Consider the following 21,921-nt stretch of genomic DNA (forward strand, 5'->3'; position numbering starts at 1 on the left):
CTAGTAGTATATTAAACTTGCTCAGTGCTGCCAGCAGAAGCTTTTCCAAAGCCTAAGACTTTGTTGGTACCATAACTGAAGATGTTTATAGTTTTTTTATGTGCGTAAATTAATAACTCTTTAGACTTTAACCCTCTAAAGATGCAGTTGATTTTACAAAGGGCAATACAACTTGTAGCAATAAAAACACTACTAAAAAAAAAAGCTGTTACATTTTTTCAGTTTATATTTGCTATTAAACATAACCAGTAGTTTACAGTAGAACTTACACAAAATTACCTGAATTATGGATGGATCCATTTGTTTCAACATTTCAAGAAAAATGTGGCTTACCTGTCCACAAGGTGCTTTCTGTAAAGTGATTGTGAATTTGCTTTTCCCACTGCCTTTTACCAAAATGTACTGGCAAATCCCAAGAAAGGTAAAATGACGCCCATCAAATGTTGTGAAATGAGAGCTACCTGTGATGGAGCACTCAGCTTGAAAGAGAAAGAATAAACAAGAATGTTCACTTGCATAAGAATGTATCGTTATTCTTTAAATTATGTAAGAGAGATAAAAAAGAAACTTTCTCCTTACTTCTAAGAACATAATCCAGGCTAACTTTAATCTGTCTAGCTATAACGGCATTTAAAAACAAAGTATGCTAGAGACACCTATTTCCATCAGATACCATCTCATATTGCACACTCTAATGTGCAGCATCTTTTGGTTCTAACTAGGTGAGATGCCTTTGAGTTACAATTTCTCTAAAATACAAGAGATTTTTCCCTTTATTACAATGCAGAAATATCCTAGAATCTTCCTCTCAGCATCTTTTTCCACGACTGAGTGTGAAAGAGGACAAGCTTTTTTCTCCATTCTTCCAGGTACTATGGCACTGCTTGTTACCACAGGTATGAAGAAGCTGCAGGTGTCTGTCATAAGGGGACATCTTTTTTTTTTCCATCTCAAATCAGGAATGCACTGCTGAAGCAAGTTTCCAGCTCAACCCCCTTTATTGTACTTTCATTTATGCCACAGGGAAGCATCAAAGCACATGAACTAGATTTACTTTGGCTGCAGCTACCGCAGGAGGTGCTCTGTGGGAGCACATTTAACCTGTTCCTGCTACTAACATTAATTCAGTACCAGGCTAGAGTAGTCATAATTAACCCCCCACACACATGCACACACAACACACACAAGGCATATGAAGCAGTTCTCAATGTCAACTGTTTTACACTACAGATCCATATTGTCAAGCCTTGCTTAGCAATTGTTAAGTCTTACTACCTGATACAGAGAGGGATCCTTAATTTGTAAAAAAAATATCTCTTTTACACAGTTCACAGTATAATCTTTTCTAAGATACAGAACTGTCAAGGGAGTTTCACTACCTGACTGCTGCATGTTCCTCTGTGTAACTCATTAGAGAGACATGCTATCTTTAAAGATAAGGATCATTATCCAAACATAAACTGCTGTTACAAGAGAGAAAATGCAGCACACTGAGCATCAGAATGATAGATTTCTTATTACTTGCATTAAAGTTGCACCTAGAAGTGAGGAGACCCTTATACCTGGCCTAGGTACTGCACATGCAGTAGAAACATACCACCTGTGACAAAGAACATTGAGCATAAAGAGGAGATAGAAAACAAGAAGTGGATGTAGCACATTGAGGTAGGGTTGCAAGTGGGAAAAAGTAGGATAAGTATGGCCAGGCTTCCCTCCAGTCAGCCCACTGCTACTCTCAATATCCATCTGCTTAATCTTCCTTCTTAAAGTAGCAGCCCAAACCTTGGATCACATTTGATTCTGTTGTCTTCTGAAAACTTTATCCTTTTTGTTGTGAGGAGAGAAAAGAATAATGAAATACAAATACCTGGGCAATCATGATCAGTGCAGTTCCAAATGCCACCAACACAAATACTAAAAAGAAAAATCATAAAACAGAATTTCAGTGTTCTGATCTTTAGCAAAAGAAGTAGTTTGAGTTAATACACCTTGAATTCCCACTTTCCATAGAATAGCCTGCTTATTTTAGTGATATACAGGGCTCAGACTGTAAAACAAGATACTATTATTTAAAATGTAAATGTGACTATGATGTTAAACTATGGACAGCAGGCACAGGGAGATGAAGCACAAAGGCTTTCACATACCAGTTGCTACATTCTTGTTCAATTTTTGAGCCTACAGGGAAAGCAGTTCCATGATAAGTACAAGGACAATTCGACAAAGAGATACAAGTTCCATTTTCCATAATGAGACCTATTGGGAGAGAAGTGAATAAATGAGATAAAAAACAAACTAACAAACTCCAGATCACTGCTCTTCCCCCATCTGACATTTAAATCTGCCAGAAGGTGATCTCACCAGCCTTAGACAAGAAGCAGCAAAAACAGTCACCCAGCGAGTGCAGAGAGCTCAGAGTGATGAGCTCAGAATGAAGTTCTCTAAAAAGCAGTTGTCACTGTGAATCGTTGCTTTATGAAAAATGTCTGCTTTAAGCATGTAAAACTGTACAGACTCAAAAATGAAAAGATTCTGAAATCTCATTATCTTTAGTCCTTCTAAATAGGACTGTTCATAGTCTAGTCAATAATTTTTGTTGAGTACAGATCTCAGAAAGTTTGATGTCTTGTACAGAGCAAGACAAATTCTGTTTAAGCAAAATTTCTATAGATTTTGGAATAATTCAAATAAAGTGGACTAAATCTATGCAACATCTTATTGCAGGAAGCATTAGTAATGGCTCCAGATTGTAACTGGTATTGCAAGCTGACATACCTCTATTCTAGAGAAATGTTTAGCATGCAATAAAAGGAAGAATTACAGTGACAATAATAACAGCTAGGGCAGAATTTACAATATTAGTATTTTCAGGATTCAATTTTAAGCATGGTCTATTCAAACTTTATTATGATGTTGAGTACTAGCTTTACATGTATTTTTTCATGTAACATTGACAGTATTTACCATCTGGACAGTAACAGCCATCTAAACAGTGCAAGTTGCTGCCAAGACAATCTTTTTCAAATGTGCAGGTTGGTGGACAACAACTGATACAATCACGGTGAACAAAGCTGTCTTCACACTTCTCAGCTAGAAAAAAAACCCATGGTATATTGAACATTAGTGCAATTTTTTCTTTCCATGCTGGAAAACCCCCCTCTGTCAAAGAAACAGTTGTGCAGTGCTTCTGGTATAGGTAGTTAGTCAGATAAAGTACAATGGATGTTTTGGAGGGGTTTTAACTGATGATCTATGGTGAACCTCTCAACAGTATTTAAGCTTTTCTTTACCAAATTCTTATACCACCACTCCAAAATATGTTATAATTTCTGTGACAGAGGAATATGTGCTCATATCTCAGCTAGTTCAAAGCCCTGTGCATAAGTTGCATAACTAAGCTGCAGTTGATGGGTGGTGGTGATAACTAGAAGGAGCTGGATTAACTAAGTTAATTCTGTTATAGGGCCAGTAGAGGCTGAAAGGTCTTCTGGGACAAGGAGCAATAACAGATCTCCACAGATGTTTGTTCTTTGTCCTAGAATATTATCAGCACACATGACGTTTCTAGTAATCTGCACAAACAAGAATTTTGTATGGATCTAAATCATATCACAATGGAATTAAAATATTCTTCTAGCAAGTCATTGACTTCATTGTTTGCCAGCAATAGTGAAACTGGTGATCAACTTCAGTATCAGGTCTGAGTTCTGTAGTGACAAATGTTGGCAAGATGGAATTATTTTAAATTAATACATGTGATATCTCAAAAGTCACATAGTATGCTTTATTAAAGAGTCTTACTACAGGCAGGAAAGTCATCCCTCCAGTCCCGCACCGGGGACCCAGCGTGAGAGCATGCTCTAGCGTACTCTGTCACTGCCCTGCAGTATGTTTCATCATCATCCACTCTGAAATGATAAAATAACGGAGTAATCATGGAACTCAAATCTCATCTACAAATTTCAGCCATGGGACATTGCACAGGATATTTCACACATAGCTGACACCACTCAGTCATAATGGCACACAGTGAAAATATAAAAAGGAACGAGCTGTGCTGAATACACTGTTGTGTTTTTATCATTCAATCTCACAAAAAGTTGTTTCATTTTAATATTACCACAATGAGCAAAACCACTAATCTATTATAAAAACAAAAAAAAATTAAAAATGCTGTTTATGATGAAAGAGAATCAGGACCTCTTCTTGAAGACAATGGACAACTCAACAGCCTCAAGATCCCCATGTCAGGCTCTCTCCCTCTTGCATGATGTAGAAACTCTGACCTACACTGACAAAAGACATTCTGATCCAAGAACTTCAAATTTCCAATTACTTGTAAGATTGTTAACTTAGGTGAGAAGAATCCTGTTGGTGGACTCCTGACCTTGTGCTGAAGTGCTCAGAACCAGAAGCATTATCCACTGAATACTGTGGACAGGCTCAGGTATTTACAACACAACCTTGGGCAAAGTCAATATCTCTGCCTTAGTCTGTATAGAAGAAGCTTACAGTGCGCTTTTACCAGGATCAGGTAAAGAGACATTCATTAATGTTTAGATAAGTTCAGAATGTATTCAGATGTAAGTCCAATACAGTGAAATATCACCAACCTTTTGTTACTGTGAAAGTCCAACAACTCACATCACTTACTGTGGGGGATTTGATGCCAATTCATAACATGACGTTTCTGTTATAAGCATGACTGAGACAGATCAACTGAGTTTGCCTTTTAGCATACAAGATCATGCTTCCAAAATTAATGGTCTTACAAATATGTTATATTGTGTTTGTATTCTGCTTTCAACACATCTGTTATCAAATCAAACAGCACTATACTCTTTGTTACAGTAATCAGTCTCTCCAGCTCTCCTTATCTAATCCAATTAAATGGGTCTTAGTAGAAAGAATACTTGGCATATACTATGGCCCCACAAAAAACTTCATAAACTGACTAAGCCACAAGAAGAGAGGTCTCTTTTACAAACAAAATAAGCCTAAATTAATGAGACACAGAAACTTTGAGGTTTTTAACATCCACACAGTTGACATCAACACACAGCAGCATTTTGACAAAAAATCCAATCCCTCTTAACATCACCGTACTGATTCAATACCCTATTTGAAATTTGAAAATTTGCTTTTCATTATTCTTCAAAAGCCACAGTAAACTCCTGAGTTACAAAGAGACCATATAGAGGGAACTCAACTCTTCTCCAAATGAAATCAATGTACAGATCATAAACATTAGGAAGGACACTTTGGATATTTGCCTACAAACACAAAGTCTTCCATCTTGACTCTACGGTATCTCAGAATCCATCAAAAATGAACTAATAAGTTGTAATGGATTATACTGAGACATCTTTATGTTTTGACTTGAGATCCTTTCTGTATGTTTTTGATTAAACTGATAATACTCTGAGAGGGTCATAATAGTATCTCGTAAAAATCATACTATTTATGACAATTACTTATTAATTTGAAAACCTTACTACAAAGGAAGTAGTACACTGCTCAGTTATCTATTCAATTACTGGACTACAAATTTAACTTGAATGACAAAACCTAATCAGGAGTCTGGAGAGCTAAGAGAAAAATAACAGGTTGCACACAATGCCAGCAGCTGAGGGGGTGTGACTCCCACCAAAGCAAACGAGAGTTGAATTTCTTTTGACAACTCTGAATTTACATATGTAAAACCATTTTGTTAAAATTCTACTTGTTTGAACCATAGTGATTACTCAGTCCAACTGCATCAGACAGATGGTCCAGCTCCTCCAGTATTATTGTTATTTCTCAGTAGTATCATGTATTTTTGGTTTGGGCCCTTCAGATATAGGTTTCAGGTTTTTTGTGATTAGCAGTTCATATTTTGTCATTAGTTATTCTCCGTGGATTTATCTTCCGATTATTTGTCTAGTATTTCCTCGAATACATGTAAGCCCTTAGCAATCAAAATATCCCTTGGCGGGCTGGTTCTGTGCCCTTTGTTTCCACACTAAATCACCCCCTGAGAAAGCCCATCTCTTTCATTTTGAACTTGGTTCTTCTTAACTGCCCTCAGCGTTGTTCCATTCTGGTCTCACACAAAAGCATGAGCATCCATTTCATATGTCAAAATTAAATACACAAGAACTCCAGCCTTACCTGCAAAGATCATTCATACAGCTTGCAATATAAGAATACGGATCTATACTTTCATGACAGCTGAGAAAAGGAAACTGTAGGAATATTTGGCATTTGAGGAATATGTCCTGTGCATTAAGAAGAATCAGTAAATGACAGTTAGCCAATACTTTCTGAACAGGCATAATTCTCTTTAGCTTTGTTTCCCTAATATAGGATCCTTTATATCCCCATTAAACTTTGAGAATCTTGCAGTCTCAATTTATTAGTTTACCTCTTTTATTACTCTTCCTAAAATTTGCCCTCTCTGCCTAGGCATGCTGCTCCTAAACTATCTGGGATGAAAGAGTGTGAAATGAGAAAAAGAAGCACTTTGTGTCAGTGCAGGAGTTGATCATGCTATTTCTGCAGTATTTCACAATTCCCAAAATAATGAGGTGTAAGATGCCAGGACTGGAAACTGAACCCAAGTTTAATGTAGTAATGAAGAGCTCTGCCAGCAGACTGGTGCCACTTGGCACATCCTATCTGAGCCTTTGCACTTTTAAGCTAAATATATGAAGAACTCCCTACCAACAGCCCTGACCTGACTCTTTCCTTTCTCAGAGCTTCAATGCATTTAAGACTTTTTTCAACATGGTGTACATTGTTAGATTCATGTACCATCAGTAGGCAGCAAATATATGTATAAAGCATGATTAATTTACCTCAGTGGATTCTCCATTAGCTGAGCAAGGACTGAAAAAATCTGAGGCAGTAGGTACACAAGCTACATCACCTGAGGATTGCACAGCCCAACTATTTGCAAATTCAGCAATGTCTTCTGTATAATCACCTACTGCATGAAAACATTGGGAGAACAACAATGAAAAAGAAGTTGTTGACACAAATACAAAAGACGTCTTTGAAATTTCTAATCATTTTTCAGTGTGTTCATAATCTCAATTACAAATGTTTTCAGAGTATGAATGGTGAAGAAAAACGTTATTTTTCTTTTTTTATTTCAGATTACATTTTATAATACATTTAAATAAAAACATTAAAAAAAACATGACAAGGTGTTGGTTTGGGTTTTTGTAGGTGCCATTACTGATAATTTTATAACAAATATATAAATTGTATATTTGTTATAAAACAAATGTACAAGTATATTTGTATAACAAATATAACTTGTATAACTTGTATAACAAATATACAAGTGTAATGCATTGAATACTTAAGAAAAAATACATTTCTTTGAAACATTTAAGGCTTTCATCATGTTTCACAGAGGTCAGTTAGTGCTATTATCTCCCTCCTTTTCCCTTGTTGCAGAAAAGCCCTACAACAAACATACCACAACATGCCCAGCTCTCCTCACAGCATAAGCTTGGGAGAACTAATAAACAAGATGCATGACTAGAAGTCATGGCAACAGGTTAAGATACATGGACATACAAGAAGGTTGGCAGCAAAGAAACAGACCCAAATTTCCCATATATTTGCAGCAAGAACTAAATATTTCATTTTCTCTACATTCTTTATTATGTTAAAAAGGGTATATTGCCTCTACCCTGAAGAACCTTATAATAATTAGTATCTATGCTATGGTTATCTACGTCTATGAATGGTTAAGAGATAGGATACTGAAATGAAATCAGCTAGAGGGTTTTTTTCACAGAGCTGTACTACTAGCTGTACTTCTACCACAAGAAGTACAAAGTTGGACACTGCAGTGTGGAAAGCCACAAAACATACTAATCGGATATGTATACTTAGATCTCCACAAATAAACAAAGATAAGATCCTAACCAGTTGTTTTACTTAAGAGTCAGAGAGTCTTAAAATATTTCTCCCTCTCTGTCAGAGTAGTTCTTTACGCAGAAAACCCTTCCCAAACATAAAAAGTTGGAGTTTGATCTAGAGGTAAATCTATTGACATAGCTCTGCTTCTACAAACACATTAAAATTATTTTATTTACATTTTAACAGGGCTTGAAAAAACTTCTAAGTCTTCAAGAAATACCACAAAATAAAATCATGGTCCTTGAAACAATTCTGTACACAGATACAGTCTTGCAATACAAAGATGGCATTAAAAATTAAGATAAGGAAACAGAAAAGGAGTTTGTTTTTAAACTGTGCTTTGAAATGGAGCATTATGTGCCTCTCAGCAACTTATTTATTTGAGCATTACATATAAAGAGCATTTGGACTCTGGAAGACTCAGGATAGATGTAAGAGCTTCCTTTATACTACTGGAGGAAGTAGTTTAGCTGGAAGAGATAAATCATCATATCAAATGATTGATATGATTTGCAAACTCTTAGAAAAATGTTGCAGCTTGGAAGTAATTTGAATTAGCAATGTATTCTTTTGAAGATCTCAGGACTTCGTGCTTTGTATTTGCAGAGGCAAGGCACCACGTGATACAACTGGCTCAAGGTTAACATGATTCATGTGGCTCTCAACTGTACGCTACAATAACGCTATCATTTCTGATAAAGAAAAAAGCAAGAAGGAATGATGATGGCAGAGAAATGTAGCTCTGAAAATGAAGTAAGGTAAGAACTGCAAGTCTTTTACAACAGATAATATATTTAAAGATCCTGAAATTACTATTTTTTAGAGATCATGTGAATTCATTAATTCCACCAAATACCATTTTTCTCTATTATTAAACATCATCAGTTTAAACTGGTTATTAAACATACCATAGTCTGGTGTGCAGAAGTTAATGCACAAAACTTATTGCTCTCATTGCAGAAGAAGTATGAGAAATTTATACTGGGCAGATTTTTAAAGATTATGCAAAGATATGTACACTGAGTCTTCCTTCACTAAGAAAGTTAAAAAGCTCCTCTATCAACCATAAAAAATGGTAAAAAAAGTTAATAAGACAACATTTGAGACTTAAGAACAAGGAGAGCCTTGGGACTAGGTTCTCCTTGCAGTTAATGGTAACAGTAAAATAGTCCTGTCTTGTTTTTATAAGAGACTGAGATAAATATTAGTCATATTCTCAAACTTGTTCTTTTTCTTTTTTCTCACATTAGTTGCAAGTAGGAAAAAAGTCCCTATGGAGTATTCCCTTCATGGACTACAGAATACGAGTTCAACTCCTCTCTGCCTCAGACACAGCATTGGGCAGCTCCTCATTCTACAGCATAGTTGGAGGACCATAAGACACCATACCGACAAGGAGATACAAGGAACTCCCTGGCAACAGTTCAGAAATTTATAGATTTCAACTAGTATTTTTATGATGCTGATATAAAAGAATGACTTGAGATGGTGCTTTTCCCTTCATCTTTAAACACAGATAAAACCACAAACATTTGTTTATTTATTTATTATTTGAAGGCACTTTCATCAGCTAAGATAAACATACTCCAAGTGCTTTGTTGAGCAAGAAAACGCTTAAATGCACATATAGATTATTTTTTGAACTAGAACCTTTTCCATTTGAATTTTGAATGATAAGGAGAAGCAAAAGTAGAGCAGATACACTATTTTACTGAAATAACTGAAAGAGGACTCTGCGTTTTTACACCATTATATTTTAACAGCATTATATTTAAAGTTAACATAGAAGTTGTTCACACAAGTTAACGGTAAGCTATTTACTTACTATTTTGCAGTATCAGGTCATCATATTTATTGCCATTAAAATTTCCACAAAGGCCACAAGGTTTTCTCTTATGATCTTCTGTCAGCTTAATATAAATACCAGAGTTTCCATCCCAAGCAAGAGAAAAACCAAAGGTTGTCTTCACCAGAATATAGTCAGCCAGTCTCTCAAGAAAAGCATTTCCAACTGTCTGAGGCAACATTAATCTGGAAAAAAATTGTCTGCTTCAAAGATCTCAGATGAGATGAGGTTCTTGCTAGAAAAATACCACATAAAACATCATCACCTAACTCACTAAACCCCTTTTCCCTGGTGTATGCAGTCACTCCATTCAATTCTTCATCATGTTTTTATTATCTTTTCTTCTGTTTACTTCTCTATATCAACCATCAAAAATGAATGCTTTTCTGTTGTATACACCTATTAGTTGTACCAATTATAAGCCTGAAAGAATAGTGAATCTTCACTTTCAAAGCCCAGTTCAGCACACTGAGGAATACTTGACTTCACGAGCATGCTGCATTGGGCAAGGAGCTGTTTGATGTTATGACCTTCTGGGCACCGGGTCATCACTGGGTTAGACATCTGCAAATGGAGAAACTTACAGTACAGAAAATACTATTGACAAAAAAGTTGTATCTCTTCCTCCCTTGATCAAAGACCATCAGCTAGTAAAATAAACTTCTGATAGCCTTGAGCTCATCTTTTTACTTATTAAAAAAAAAAAAGAAAAAAAAAGGTAAATTTGGGGGGTTGATGTACCTCAGAGAAGTTTTGTGAAGTTTGTGCCTCAAAGGGGCTTAGAATCTTTGTTTTCACCAATTCAGACTCATCTGGAAGAAGATCGTGTCTTGTACTAGCTATAGCTACCAAGAATAAACAATGACTGTCTTGTTCAAAATGGTATCAGGATGCACCAAGGATTAGCTAGGGCTGCCTGACACAGACTTTACCTGTACAAAGTAGTAATGAATAATTGTTAGGTTACAGCTGAGAAGATAAACACAGGGTTAATGTGTGGAGTGTGTGCTATTCTCTCTCAGGTATTACATCAGTACTGTTACATCTGCTCACACTAGAGCTCTGTCAGCCCCAATATAGAACAGCAAAGGATCAATACAGACATAGATCGAATTATTTTATTTGGATGGTGTAAAAAGCATCAATTTCTCTAACTCCACATCATCTTTTTGCAATAAAATACTAAATCCCACCATTAGAACACTTACCTGATTCCATTTTTTCTTACTTCATGGCCTGAAATAATTATTTCTTCCTGGTTTGAAAAAAATAAGCTGATGGACCTCTGACAAGTATATACAGAACCATAACAGTGAGGACTGTTATGAACCTTCGATGGGAAAAATATGCACACAATAAGAATAACTGTTTGTTCTCAATAATTTCACAGCATTTTTCATAAATTCATATATGATATTTTACATTTCTATGTTCCAGTTACTGAAAGAGTTTTACAAATAAATACCTAGAATATTAAAAGGTCACAATTACAAAGATATGCAAAACCAGGAGTTCATGCTAGCCAATACTACTGAGAAATGCAGCAACCATTTAATAGCACAAAGCATCATGTGACAGTGATTAAAATACCGGATGAAATAGGTATTTTATGCTAATGAACTTCAGGGACACTGTAGTGAGCTAGCTTATAGCTGCCAAAGTAGGAGTTCCTTATTTGCAAGCACCCCTCTTGCTCTGTTTCTACAGCTTCTGGTCTATTAGACAGGACTACAAACCAGTACAAAACTTCAGCATAATACCAGCACTCTCCCTGCCAGCTGAGACTCGTGCCAACTGAACTACAACATGCCTTCCTGAACCACTCAGGATATTTTGAGATTTTAGTGCTCCCACAGATTACTTCAGGTATCTAATTTACATGAATCTGCTAAAATCCATTTTGCACTGGCTTTACAGCCCTGCTAATGGAGAAAGGTAGACTTTTCTGAAGTGTGCTTCTCCCCATTATACATATATAGCATAGTGAGCAAGGGGATTTGTTTGAGTCATATATCAGCTTCTCTATCTTGAATACAGCACTCTCAGGACTTGAAAATAGTGTGGTTTTGCTTGAGCAAAACTTCTTCAATAGCTTTCATTAATCTCTGTGGGGTTGAGCCTCCCGAACCTGTGGGATGCACTATAGTGCTTCAAAAGCCTGTGAGTTTATTTTAGACACCACCGAAGAGACAAGGGAATGTGTTTTGAATCTTAGATGCCTATCATTACCTAAATTAAAATGTAGACAGAGTTTAGATAACTCAAATATGACTTATGTTGCTGTGTGTGTCACCATTCTTTGAGAAGGATGGGAATTGCATTACAAGTTTACTTGACAGTACCGTGAAGCTAAATACATTCGTAATTGGGAACATTTTACCAATGTAGCAATGGAGGCTGTAAAAATACCTTTTGTAGAAAATATCTGTGCATCACATACAGTGCTAACACATACTTCAATTAATCTTCCTTAACTGACACTTAATCCTGGAAGTAAGAACCAATTACTGTTTCTTTGAGTGAAATAAACCAAACCCGGAAAAGCATTAAGTGTTTTTACAGGTATAAAAATAATCATAATTAAAGACAACATAAACATTACTAGTACTGACAGATGGTTTCTCTGTAAACCCAGCCTAAGACAGAAACACAGGTTTTTTTCTCCTCTTGAGAGGTGGATTATTAAAGCCAGAAGGACCTCAGTGTGAGGATCTGGCAAGGTTTTAGGCTCTCCATTGCCCAGTCTGTAGAGACTGCAGTCTCCCATTACTTATGAATTTGCTGAGTAAACATTTTCAATTTTTAGTAAAACATGACATTTAGTAAAACATGACATTGCTCTCTTTCCAGAGCAACTGGAATTCACTGAAATATTGATTCTAGATTTTAATATAATACTGGACTTTGCTACAGCAATTTCTGAAAACTCCTGACAGTTCACAGCTGCATATAGAATCCAAAAAATTAAAATTATATTGTGGAAGGTAGGTGTAACAGCATCTCTCTATATCTTCAGTAAATAGAAATGGCAGTTTTAATGGTAGATTTATCTTCACTAAGTGCTGTTATCTGAGGGAAGAGGAGATCATCTGTTTATAAATGAAAAAAGTCCTCAGAGCAGAAGTCAGCATGTAGATCTGCCCTCATCCCTGCAAGCACTGTACCCACCAAAGCTCAGAATTAGGACCCCTCTTGTCCACTTTTCCCTGCCCAGTCAGCACTAAATTCCAACCGTTGTGTATGAAGTAATATAATGAGCTTGTATGCTCTCCCCACAGTAACTAAGAGCCTGACAAACAGGGCATCTTTCTTCAAACAGGGTATAGGTTTGAACTCTCCCTGATCCAAAGTCATTAACCACAGACACCCAGTAACTTGAAGAAATTACTAAAAAGAGTGCCTTCCATACATAGGTCAAGATGAAGGCTTTTGAGCTGTTAATCTTCTCAGCATGACTTAGAGGTAATCCAAAATTAGAATGCAAATCCCCAGAGGGGACAGGATGGGAGAGCAAATCCCATCGACCAGGAAGGCAGATCCTCACAGCTTGTCAGAGGCTGTGAATTGGGGCCCAGTATGCTCAGGTGCCTGGCAAGTGATAGCTGCTTGCACTTTACTCAGCAAATCAGTTTTTCTTATTATCTGATAGCTTCAGTTCATTGAAGTTTCCAAGGTTTGCTTTGAGATCCATGGTATCTCCAAGAAGGGAGAGATCAAAAATCTCATTAAGGACAGCAGGAGTAAGAAATACTATTTTTAATATCCTGACTCTGTTGATTATAATTTCACCAGTATTTTGAGTTACTGTACATATGTTTAAACATTTCCAGAAAATAATTTTACGTCTAAGTAAGCAATGAGCAGTTTGGTACATTTGCTGTCTCTCTACTTATTTTACTTACTCATTTACTTCTATATTTACTTACATACTTATTTCTAGTCTATGTTCACATACTTACCCAAACAGTGTACTGGGGTTCTGGAGTACTGCAATCTTTTGCAAAAATATAGGAGCAATTTCCTGGGAAGTAGTAGTAGATGCCATCAAATGTTTCAAAATGGTACTGTCCCCACGACTTGCAAATCCCATCTCGGTCCTTACCAGTGTTAGGTACTGGAGAGAGCACAGTGAGTTTACAACAAGCACTGTCATAAAAAATTGACAGGTGTCACAGGCATCTATGAAAGTAGGAGCTCGGAAAGGAAATAAGAGCTTAAAAGGAAATACATAGCAAGTACAAAAGATAAATTTATTTCTTCAACTTTAAATAAAGTCAGTATTTTTCTTAATCTTTAGTCTGTAGTTTTAACCATATGCAATCATCATTAAGTTTTTTATTTGCTTCAGTGGATACATTTTAATTACAAACAGAGGCCAGGGATTTCGATATCCTCCCAATAATGGAAGACAATTCTTGTCCATCCCTACAAACAGCAAATTACAGAAACTAGTGCACTGAAATAGTTGGTAATTTTATTTGCAGTAACTCACTGTTAGAAAAAAGGCAGTGGCTTTTTGGTTGTTCAGCTAACTATAAAAAATCTGTTTGGCTATGGATGCACTAGATGGTGATCTGTCTATTTTGGTATCTGTGCATTGTTACAGCCCAAGTGCTAAAATATAGGCATTCCTGCTCTCTATACATCCCTAACACTCCTAGCTACTTGTCGAATGACAGTTTTACCACAGAGGAATCACAAATATGCTGCTAACAGTATTGTTTTAAAAGCCTGCATCTCCCTTGAAGCTGAAACTAAACCCTTTGGCCCAAAACTTACCAATTTGGCACCTGTTTCCTTGAGCCTGAAATAACTGACAGTCACAATCACCCGCCTCTGTGCAGGCTGCTCCATTAAGGCACTCCTGAGGACATGAACCTGTAAGCAGGCATAGCAGCCTTTTAGTAGATACGGTATTTTGCAAACAGGCTGCAAGATCCCCATTAAATCTGTTTATTGTTAAATCACAAGCAGCTATATTAGCTGAGAAAATTAACAAACAACAATCTCCATTTTTTAACATTTCCATAATTTTATCCTTTGGGTTCCTTGGTTAAAAGAGAAACAAGGTTCTCTCTCTTTTGGTTTGAGACTTGTAAACTAACAAAGGAGCAAAAGGTCAACCTCCTCCCAGCAAACAAAAGGTCAAGTTCCCATGTAAAGAAATCAAATCCCAGTCCTGCTGATCTCAAAATATGCAGGACACAGATTATTCTAATTGACTAAATTCAGCATAATTTATACATATGTTCAGCTCCTCCCTCCTAAGCATTACAGCAAAGGGTACATTCAGTTTATGATTAGTCCAGAATATATAATTTACAGAGTCAAAACCAGTCATAAACAACCTTCTCCACATGCTAAAAAAAGTCAGAAGGTTTTTTCTGCTTAAGAGGTGACTGGAGTCAGAGACTTTAGATTCCATGGGAATGGCTTGTTTTATAATTAGTAATTGTTTCCAAAAGCAGTTACATTAAAGGGTTTTATAGTGTGTTTGAAAGCTAAGACCTCCCTGTCATTTACTAATCATTCGTTGAGGGGGGTCTAAATCATAATTCCCCAAAAGTGGAGAAGAAAAGTAGTCCCAAAGCAAAACTTCATCAGGTTTTGTAGATAGCTGTTTTCCTTCTTGGAGTAGGATTAAAACCCTACATAAAAAAGCTTTCAGTGTTGCTGATGGAGATTAAAAAAGCTGCTAGTGATCTTGAATGGGAATAAAATGGGACCTTTACATTAAAGGTACACAGAAGCTACCAATTATTATGAACATCATCCTTCATTGTGAAAATTCCTTTGCATGCTTAGTTTTGAATTTTTTCCATTAAAGAATTGCTTTACAAATATACACAGATACTCTGAAAATACTGACAAAGCAGAAAATATTGCTTCTAGAACAGCACCAACTTCTGTGGTTGGTGGAAGTGGAAAACTTCTTTGTTGTTGTTAGAATTGTGAGTTGCAAAATTGCATATATCCTTTTACATAGAAAAATGCAACAGAAAGGACCTGCCCAGGCATTTTCCAAGAAGGATACCAAAATTCCAACCCAAGTTGAATACAATGAACTGTACTGTAAAACAAATTCTGTAACCTGGGCCTCCTTTACATGGTTGTACAATGCTTAAGACTCTCCAGGAGCAGATGCGTGTTCATTGCCTGAGCACCCCTGTCCCTTTGCACAACCAGTTACTTGTCTCTCTGACATACCTACATCCTCTGCCAAGGCCAGAAAAAAAGTGGCAGAAAGGAAAAATTGCAACAGACCTAAATTTAAAAAAAAAAAAAAAAAAACAATATCAAAGTATTGGTTTAGTTGGTTGTTGAGATTTGGTTGTAAGGCCTTATTTTGAAAGTACAATTTTAATAGGAATTTTTCTTAATTTAACATGGATAACATGAGAAAATGAGACAGGGCAGGGTTTTGTAGGGGACATAAGGAAGAGGGGTTCCACAGCCCATGGTAACACAGGGGAACTGGTAGGAAGGCAGTATTTTCAGGACTCTCTCCTCCCACGGGTGAGGAGCACAGCACTCACCTCCTGGTGGACTCTGCATCTGGGTCCCATGAAGATGCAACAAAGACGCAGCTTGAACCTGTCAGAGAAACATAAAAGCAAAATCAGGGTGTTCGTGGTTTACAAATGAGCTGATAAGAGCCTGAATACTTGCACCCAAACATTGGGTTGGGACTTTTAATACAGAACAGCAATTTGCATCTCAGCCAGCAAGGTAGAGGCGTGGGTGCTGCAGGAGGGATTGGCAGGCTGCAGAGGAAAAGCACAGGTTTTGAGGGGATGAGAATGGACACAGCTGTGCTGTGAGATCACTGCTTGCTTTCCCTCATGCCCTCCAGTTCCAGTGAACCACTGGGGCTCCACCTGGGAAGTTTTGCATTTACATTTAGAAGGAAAAGTGAGGAGACAGAGAACAATCTGCCATTTTCACTTCAGTCAAATACCCATAGCTGGTGAGCTTGAAGATGGGACATCCCTTATTTCATCCTCTCCCTTGAATCATGCTCTGTGCTGCACCCTGGTCATCCCACTGTGGCCACCCTAGCTGCAATGGATTTCATGTCCTCCTTGAGGACCTTCAGAATTGCATTTTGGTTCATCCCAAACAAAAGAGAAAGTGGATCTGCCTGAGCTGCTTCCTGTTTAGGAACAAGGGAGCATCAGACTATGAGGAAGCCCTGGATCTGCCCAAGCACCCTGCTACTGCAGCTTGTCACGTCACATTGTTCCTTTCAAGAACCGATCCTATTCCAGGCTGAAAATAATCTGGGGCTTTTGCCCCCAACTAGTCTGACTGAAAAGTTTAGCAGGGTGAAGTGATAAGTAGCTACATATTTCCCATTTACATTTACTCATGGCCAGTTTAAATCCCTTCTTTTATAAATCTGGGCCCTTTTGCTTAAATAGCTACTCTTTTCTCTGTTTTTTACTTATTTCCTATTTGATAATCTGTGAGAAAAACAGTCACCCTTCTGTGCTCCCCACAGACATAAGCACCAGCCTTAGGTTGCACAACTAAGTAAAAAAATTGTTTTAATCTTTGTTTATAAGCTAATTTCTTTCTTCCCTCTTGACACCAGTCATTCTCCACTTCTGGAATTTGAACTGATGGATTTGAAAGTGAACAGTGCCATGCAAGGAACATGTTAGGTTAAGTCTTACTAATGCCTCTTACAGTGACATAAAGACTTCCTTTTTCCAAATGGAAATGCTTAGTGGGATGCATCCAAGTAGCACGATCTGTCTAAAATCAACTTGAAATAGATTTCATCAAATCATCACCTGGAAGGCCCCCCTACCAAAACTATTCCTGGTTCCCATGGCCTGTTGCTAGCTGAAAGGTGTCCCTTCCCTCCCTGAACAAGACCCATTTTCATTTTCCATGATAGCTACTCTAAACTGCCTGCCTCAGGAAAGTGGCTTTTGGCCTTTGTGTTATTTTGGGGTAGTAAAGCGTCCTTGGTGCAACAGCACTTCCATGCTGAGGCCCCCTCCAAAGATACCACCAGTTCGCTTGTCTCAGAGGCTCGGTTGATTTTAGCACAGCATTTCACACCCACTGCCTTCTGACTCAGTCAGGGGCACACAGATCTCAAAGGCACTTGGAGTAAATCAGCCCTGGTTCGGCTGCAGGCTCCTCGCAAAGACCCTGAGGAGAGACAGTCTCCGGCTTCCTGCCTACCCCCGTCAAACGGGGTTATAACCCTTGGCTGGGGTCCATAACCCAAGTGTGTACCAGTGGGGGAATGAGATTTCTCCATTTACTATTAAATTTCAGAGCAGCATTGCCGAGGTGCAACACTGAGGCAGCAGGGGGCCGGGGCAATAGGAACCAGGGCTGCGCTGGAGCCACCATTGACCACGTGCATGAGGGAGCCTTGCCAGCGGCGCCGCCATTGTGCCTCTCACCAAACACAAACAGCTTTCCAGGACATTCTGTTCACTCTCACAAAAGACAGAGAGAGACATGGTGGGTTTATTTCCCATGGTATGCGTCAGTCAGCTCATCAGGGAAGGTTGCCCACTGGGTGCTCTGCTGAGAGTGAATGAAGGCATGAGGCCCTGGGTCAGTCGGGGCTGGGCAGATGGGGACTAGCTGCTCCTGTCCTCACTGTCCTCCTGTTACCGCAGCCCTTCTCCCCACAAAGGTTCATTTGTAAGGATGGCAAAGGCCCAGAGCAGAAAAGGGAGGAGGGTTTTCCCTCCCTCCCACTTTTGGAGGTATAACCTACCTCGGCTGTTACAAGATCTCTTTTCTGTCGAGTTGCATTAAACTCATTTCTGGAAGAAAACAAAAAGGATCTTGTATTAGCAAAGGTCCCTGGAGCAACCTGAATAAGCAACTCCCTTGAGAGAAGTGTTTCTCTCTGATTACCATAACTTTATCAAAGAGGTCTTTCTTGGGTTAACATTTAAAAAGGTGATTATTTTTTTCTTTTTTTTTTTTTTGTCGTTGTCTCATTTTACCAAATTGGGCAGCACTCTGATCTCTGCTTGGACAGGGAGGTACCTGGAGCCTGTGGGGAAACGTAAATAGGCAAAACAGGCTTACACAACAGGATACAAAACTGTAAAGCCACTTCATATTTAGTTGATGCTATGTGTGAGTGGCTGTAAGTTCCCTGAGTGTTGCTTGAATATACTGTGATGGTACTTGTAATAGCAAGAGATGACTCTCCAGCTGGAGCCAACTTAAATTTGTGATTAAGTTTCAAAACAAGGGCATCAAACTATAAAACACACTTAGTTCTATCAATACTCCAAGATTTGCATGTGTGTTTGCTAGATGCATTAGAGGTCATTAGACATTTGAAGCTACGTCCAACTGGATGCTTCCATTGAAATGGATGGCATAGTTCCCATTTAATTCAATGGGATCAGGAACATTCCCTAGTTTGGGTTTTGTTTGGATTTCAGCTTCTACATGAAGATTTGTATTGAAAATGTTTATTTTAAGGTTATACAGCACTTACTTCTCTGTGCTTCAAATAGCAGCTACGATTTTATCATGCAATTAAGACTGTAGAAGGATATTCATTTAATGTATTTTTCCAGTCATGAAATCATGATCTCATGCTGGTTTCATTCCATTATTCCTCTAAGCATTCTCAAGACCATAGAAGTATCGTTTTTCATAAGGAACTCCATTTTTCAAATGAAGGACCCGTGCCCATTATGTAAATACTTTGAAAAGAGTTGTAAACATTCTGAAAGTGTGTTCTACATCCAACCTACATGTACATGACATTTTACATGTTGAATTCAAGGTTATATTTTACTTTCTAACTTGCACTGCGTCACACTTGCTCATTCTTGTTCTGTTAGTAGGACTTGACAAATAAGGAACAAAACCTTACCTCAAAGTTCTTCTCAAAGGAGAAAGCTTGCAATAAGATCCTGCGGATTAAAAAGTCATCAAGTTAAACATTTTTTTCCTACAGCATTACTCTGTCCTTGGCAAGCAATGTGAAGTTTAAAACAACACTACTGAATTTTGTTTTTCAATGATCCTGAGTTTTATAGAGCATCTTTGCACAAAATTTTTCTGTTTCCAAGGAATGTAGCATTACATGCTTTCCTTCCTGAGGACTTGATTCTCCCAAGCATTATTCACCTGCAAGTTTTCATGGTCTCAGTTCTGGTACATGCTCCCATGAAAGAAGGAAAAGAGTTCATAGTTCTTCAGAGGCTCAGAACAAAACAGATAAAATACAAGAGGTGCTCAGAGCTTTTCAGAATCAAACTTCTAGGGTTATAATAATTTTCTGAGTGTTACTTGTAAGATTCAATTGTAAATAATTTTAAATTATTCCATGCTTAAAACAAGGAAACAAATAAACAAACAAAAACAAATACACAAAACAACAAAACAATTTCTCTTATTGCCTTAGAAATCTTTATAATTGCTGCATGAAAACTATCTGCAAGATCCAGTTGCACTACATAGAAAATAACATCATTTCTGTAATTAGGAGAGCAATTATTTACCCTATCAGTCTAAAAATTTTAAACTGCAGGTGCAGTCTGCTCAGACAAAATCATATCCCATTGAAAATGCTTATTCATCTGACAAAAATAGCAAGAAATACAAGAAACTTAGATTTTGTTCATAAGTAATTGTTTTGTAACAAATTCAGAGGTATAAAAATGTATCTTAAAAAAAAAAGTTATATTTTAGTTTCTACTCCTGTGAGAGAGAATGGTGATATATATGTTTAATTTGCATTTATAAATTCCAGCAAGGTCAAAAAATACAATGATAGAAAAATACTTAGAGAAATCTTTGTAAAAGTTAAAAGAAATGGAATAAAATTCTTACCTTGCAAAGAGGACAGCAGTGAATGAAGCAAGAATATACTCCATGGTATCATTAAACTGAGCTTTCCTACAATGTTCATTTCAGTATAAGTTAGGAATAGGGAATTTATCCAAATTAATGGCTTTGATTACATGACATCTTAGAACAATGTATTTCTACAGTGTGTTTAAATCCTTTAAAAATTAGTTAATTGAATGTATTATTTAAAACAACGCAATGCAAAAAAAGGAAAATAAAAGGAGACATCAAGCTTGGTAGCTACATACAGCTTCAGGAGCTTTGTGAGTGTTGCATACAACTTCCTGGCTGCATGTCCCTCATTAGTAATGCATGGTAACTCCTCAGCAGGGTCTGTATTAGTTACACTTGCACCAGACCTGCAAGTATTACTCCTCTGTTGAATTGAATCGGCCCTTTATAACATAGCAGACAATGACACACAAATGTTGCCATGTCATGGTGGTTTGAGAGATCTTTCAGTCATCACACACCTTTGTGTGCTTTGAGGCTTGAGCTGAGTGCTGCTCTTCACTGCTTAGTATAGCAAAATATTTTTGCAAGACCCTGAAATGATACTACTATATAAAGTATAACCAGATGGTTCTAGAAATTAACATATTAACATTTCTTATCTGTCCTCAAAGGGGAGAGGTGAACTTCTATTAAATAATACACTTGGATTTTTAAGAATATTTTAGATGTATTTCTGTGTATAGTTTGCTTATACCATAAAAGAAGGTTTCTCAGAGTATAATTATATTTAATTTTTAATAAAACATTATTAAAACTTTACATTAGCAAAAAGGAGAAAGAATTCAATACAATGGGTTTCATTTCTAATTTTCATTAAAATATAAAAATATAATTTAACCAAAATTAAAATTATGTTTTAAAATGAAAGACTTTTACCTGTTTTATCATAATTTTAAATTTTAAAAATAAATACTGATTTACTGTAAACAGAATCATTAAAAAGAACAGTTTTAAAGACATATATAATGCTACTTGAAATTGCTACTGCTTATTTTATTTTGCAAAACCTGTCTTTTGCCTAGCCCTCTGCTCTTCGTAGGATGTGCTTTGTGAGACCCTCTGAGGGTGTATTTGGACCCAAATAAAATTTAGAAGTTGATGACCTCTCTCAAGTAAAACATTCTCCATCATTTTTCTAGACTTTTCTCTTTCCTGCTCCCCAGCTGGATAAGAACAAAAAGCAAATAAAAACACTCAGCCTCTCCAACCACAGACAAGGACAAAACCCTGTATCCACATAGCAGCCAAGAGCACTTGTGCAAGTTTGGGACCACTGGTGGCACAAGGATACTTAT

General features: G+C 37.2%; 1 protein-coding gene across 1 annotated transcript in view; it reads right to left on the minus strand.

Moving 5' to 3' along the window:
* Positions 1-20,689, minus strand: part of OTOGL (otogelin like) — a 90,755-nt gene extending 70,066 nt beyond the window's left edge. Inside the window, exons 1-15 of the mRNA XM_039386728.1 lie at positions 20,594-20,689; positions 19,632-19,671; positions 18,507-18,555; positions 16,297-16,354; positions 14,540-14,638; positions 13,720-13,874; positions 10,969-11,090; positions 9,740-9,945; positions 6,837-6,964; positions 6,151-6,257; positions 3,802-3,908; positions 2,965-3,090; positions 2,148-2,256; positions 1,868-1,914; positions 334-479 (exon numbers count right to left, since the gene is read on the minus strand). Coding sequence (XP_039242662.1) covers positions 334-479; positions 1,868-1,914; positions 2,148-2,256; positions 2,965-3,090; positions 3,802-3,908; positions 6,151-6,257; positions 6,837-6,964; positions 9,740-9,945; positions 10,969-11,090; positions 13,720-13,874; positions 14,540-14,638; positions 16,297-16,354; positions 18,507-18,555; positions 19,632-19,671; positions 20,594-20,672 — 1,578 coding nt within the window. The 5' untranslated portion in view covers positions 20,673-20,689. The remainder of the gene's footprint in view (positions 1-333; positions 480-1,867; positions 1,915-2,147; positions 2,257-2,964; positions 3,091-3,801; positions 3,909-6,150; positions 6,258-6,836; positions 6,965-9,739; positions 9,946-10,968; positions 11,091-13,719; positions 13,875-14,539; positions 14,639-16,296; positions 16,355-18,506; positions 18,556-19,631; positions 19,672-20,593) is intronic.
* Positions 20,690-21,921: the final 1,232 nt, after the last annotated feature.

The sequence above is a fragment of the Pipra filicauda genome, unplaced genomic scaffold (genome assembly GCF_003945595.2).
Source record: "Pipra filicauda isolate LSUMZ 115617 unplaced genomic scaffold, ASM394559v2 scaffold4_size7858003_pilon, whole genome shotgun sequence".
Taxonomy (NCBI): Eukaryota; Metazoa; Chordata; class Aves; order Passeriformes; family Pipridae; genus Pipra; species Pipra filicauda.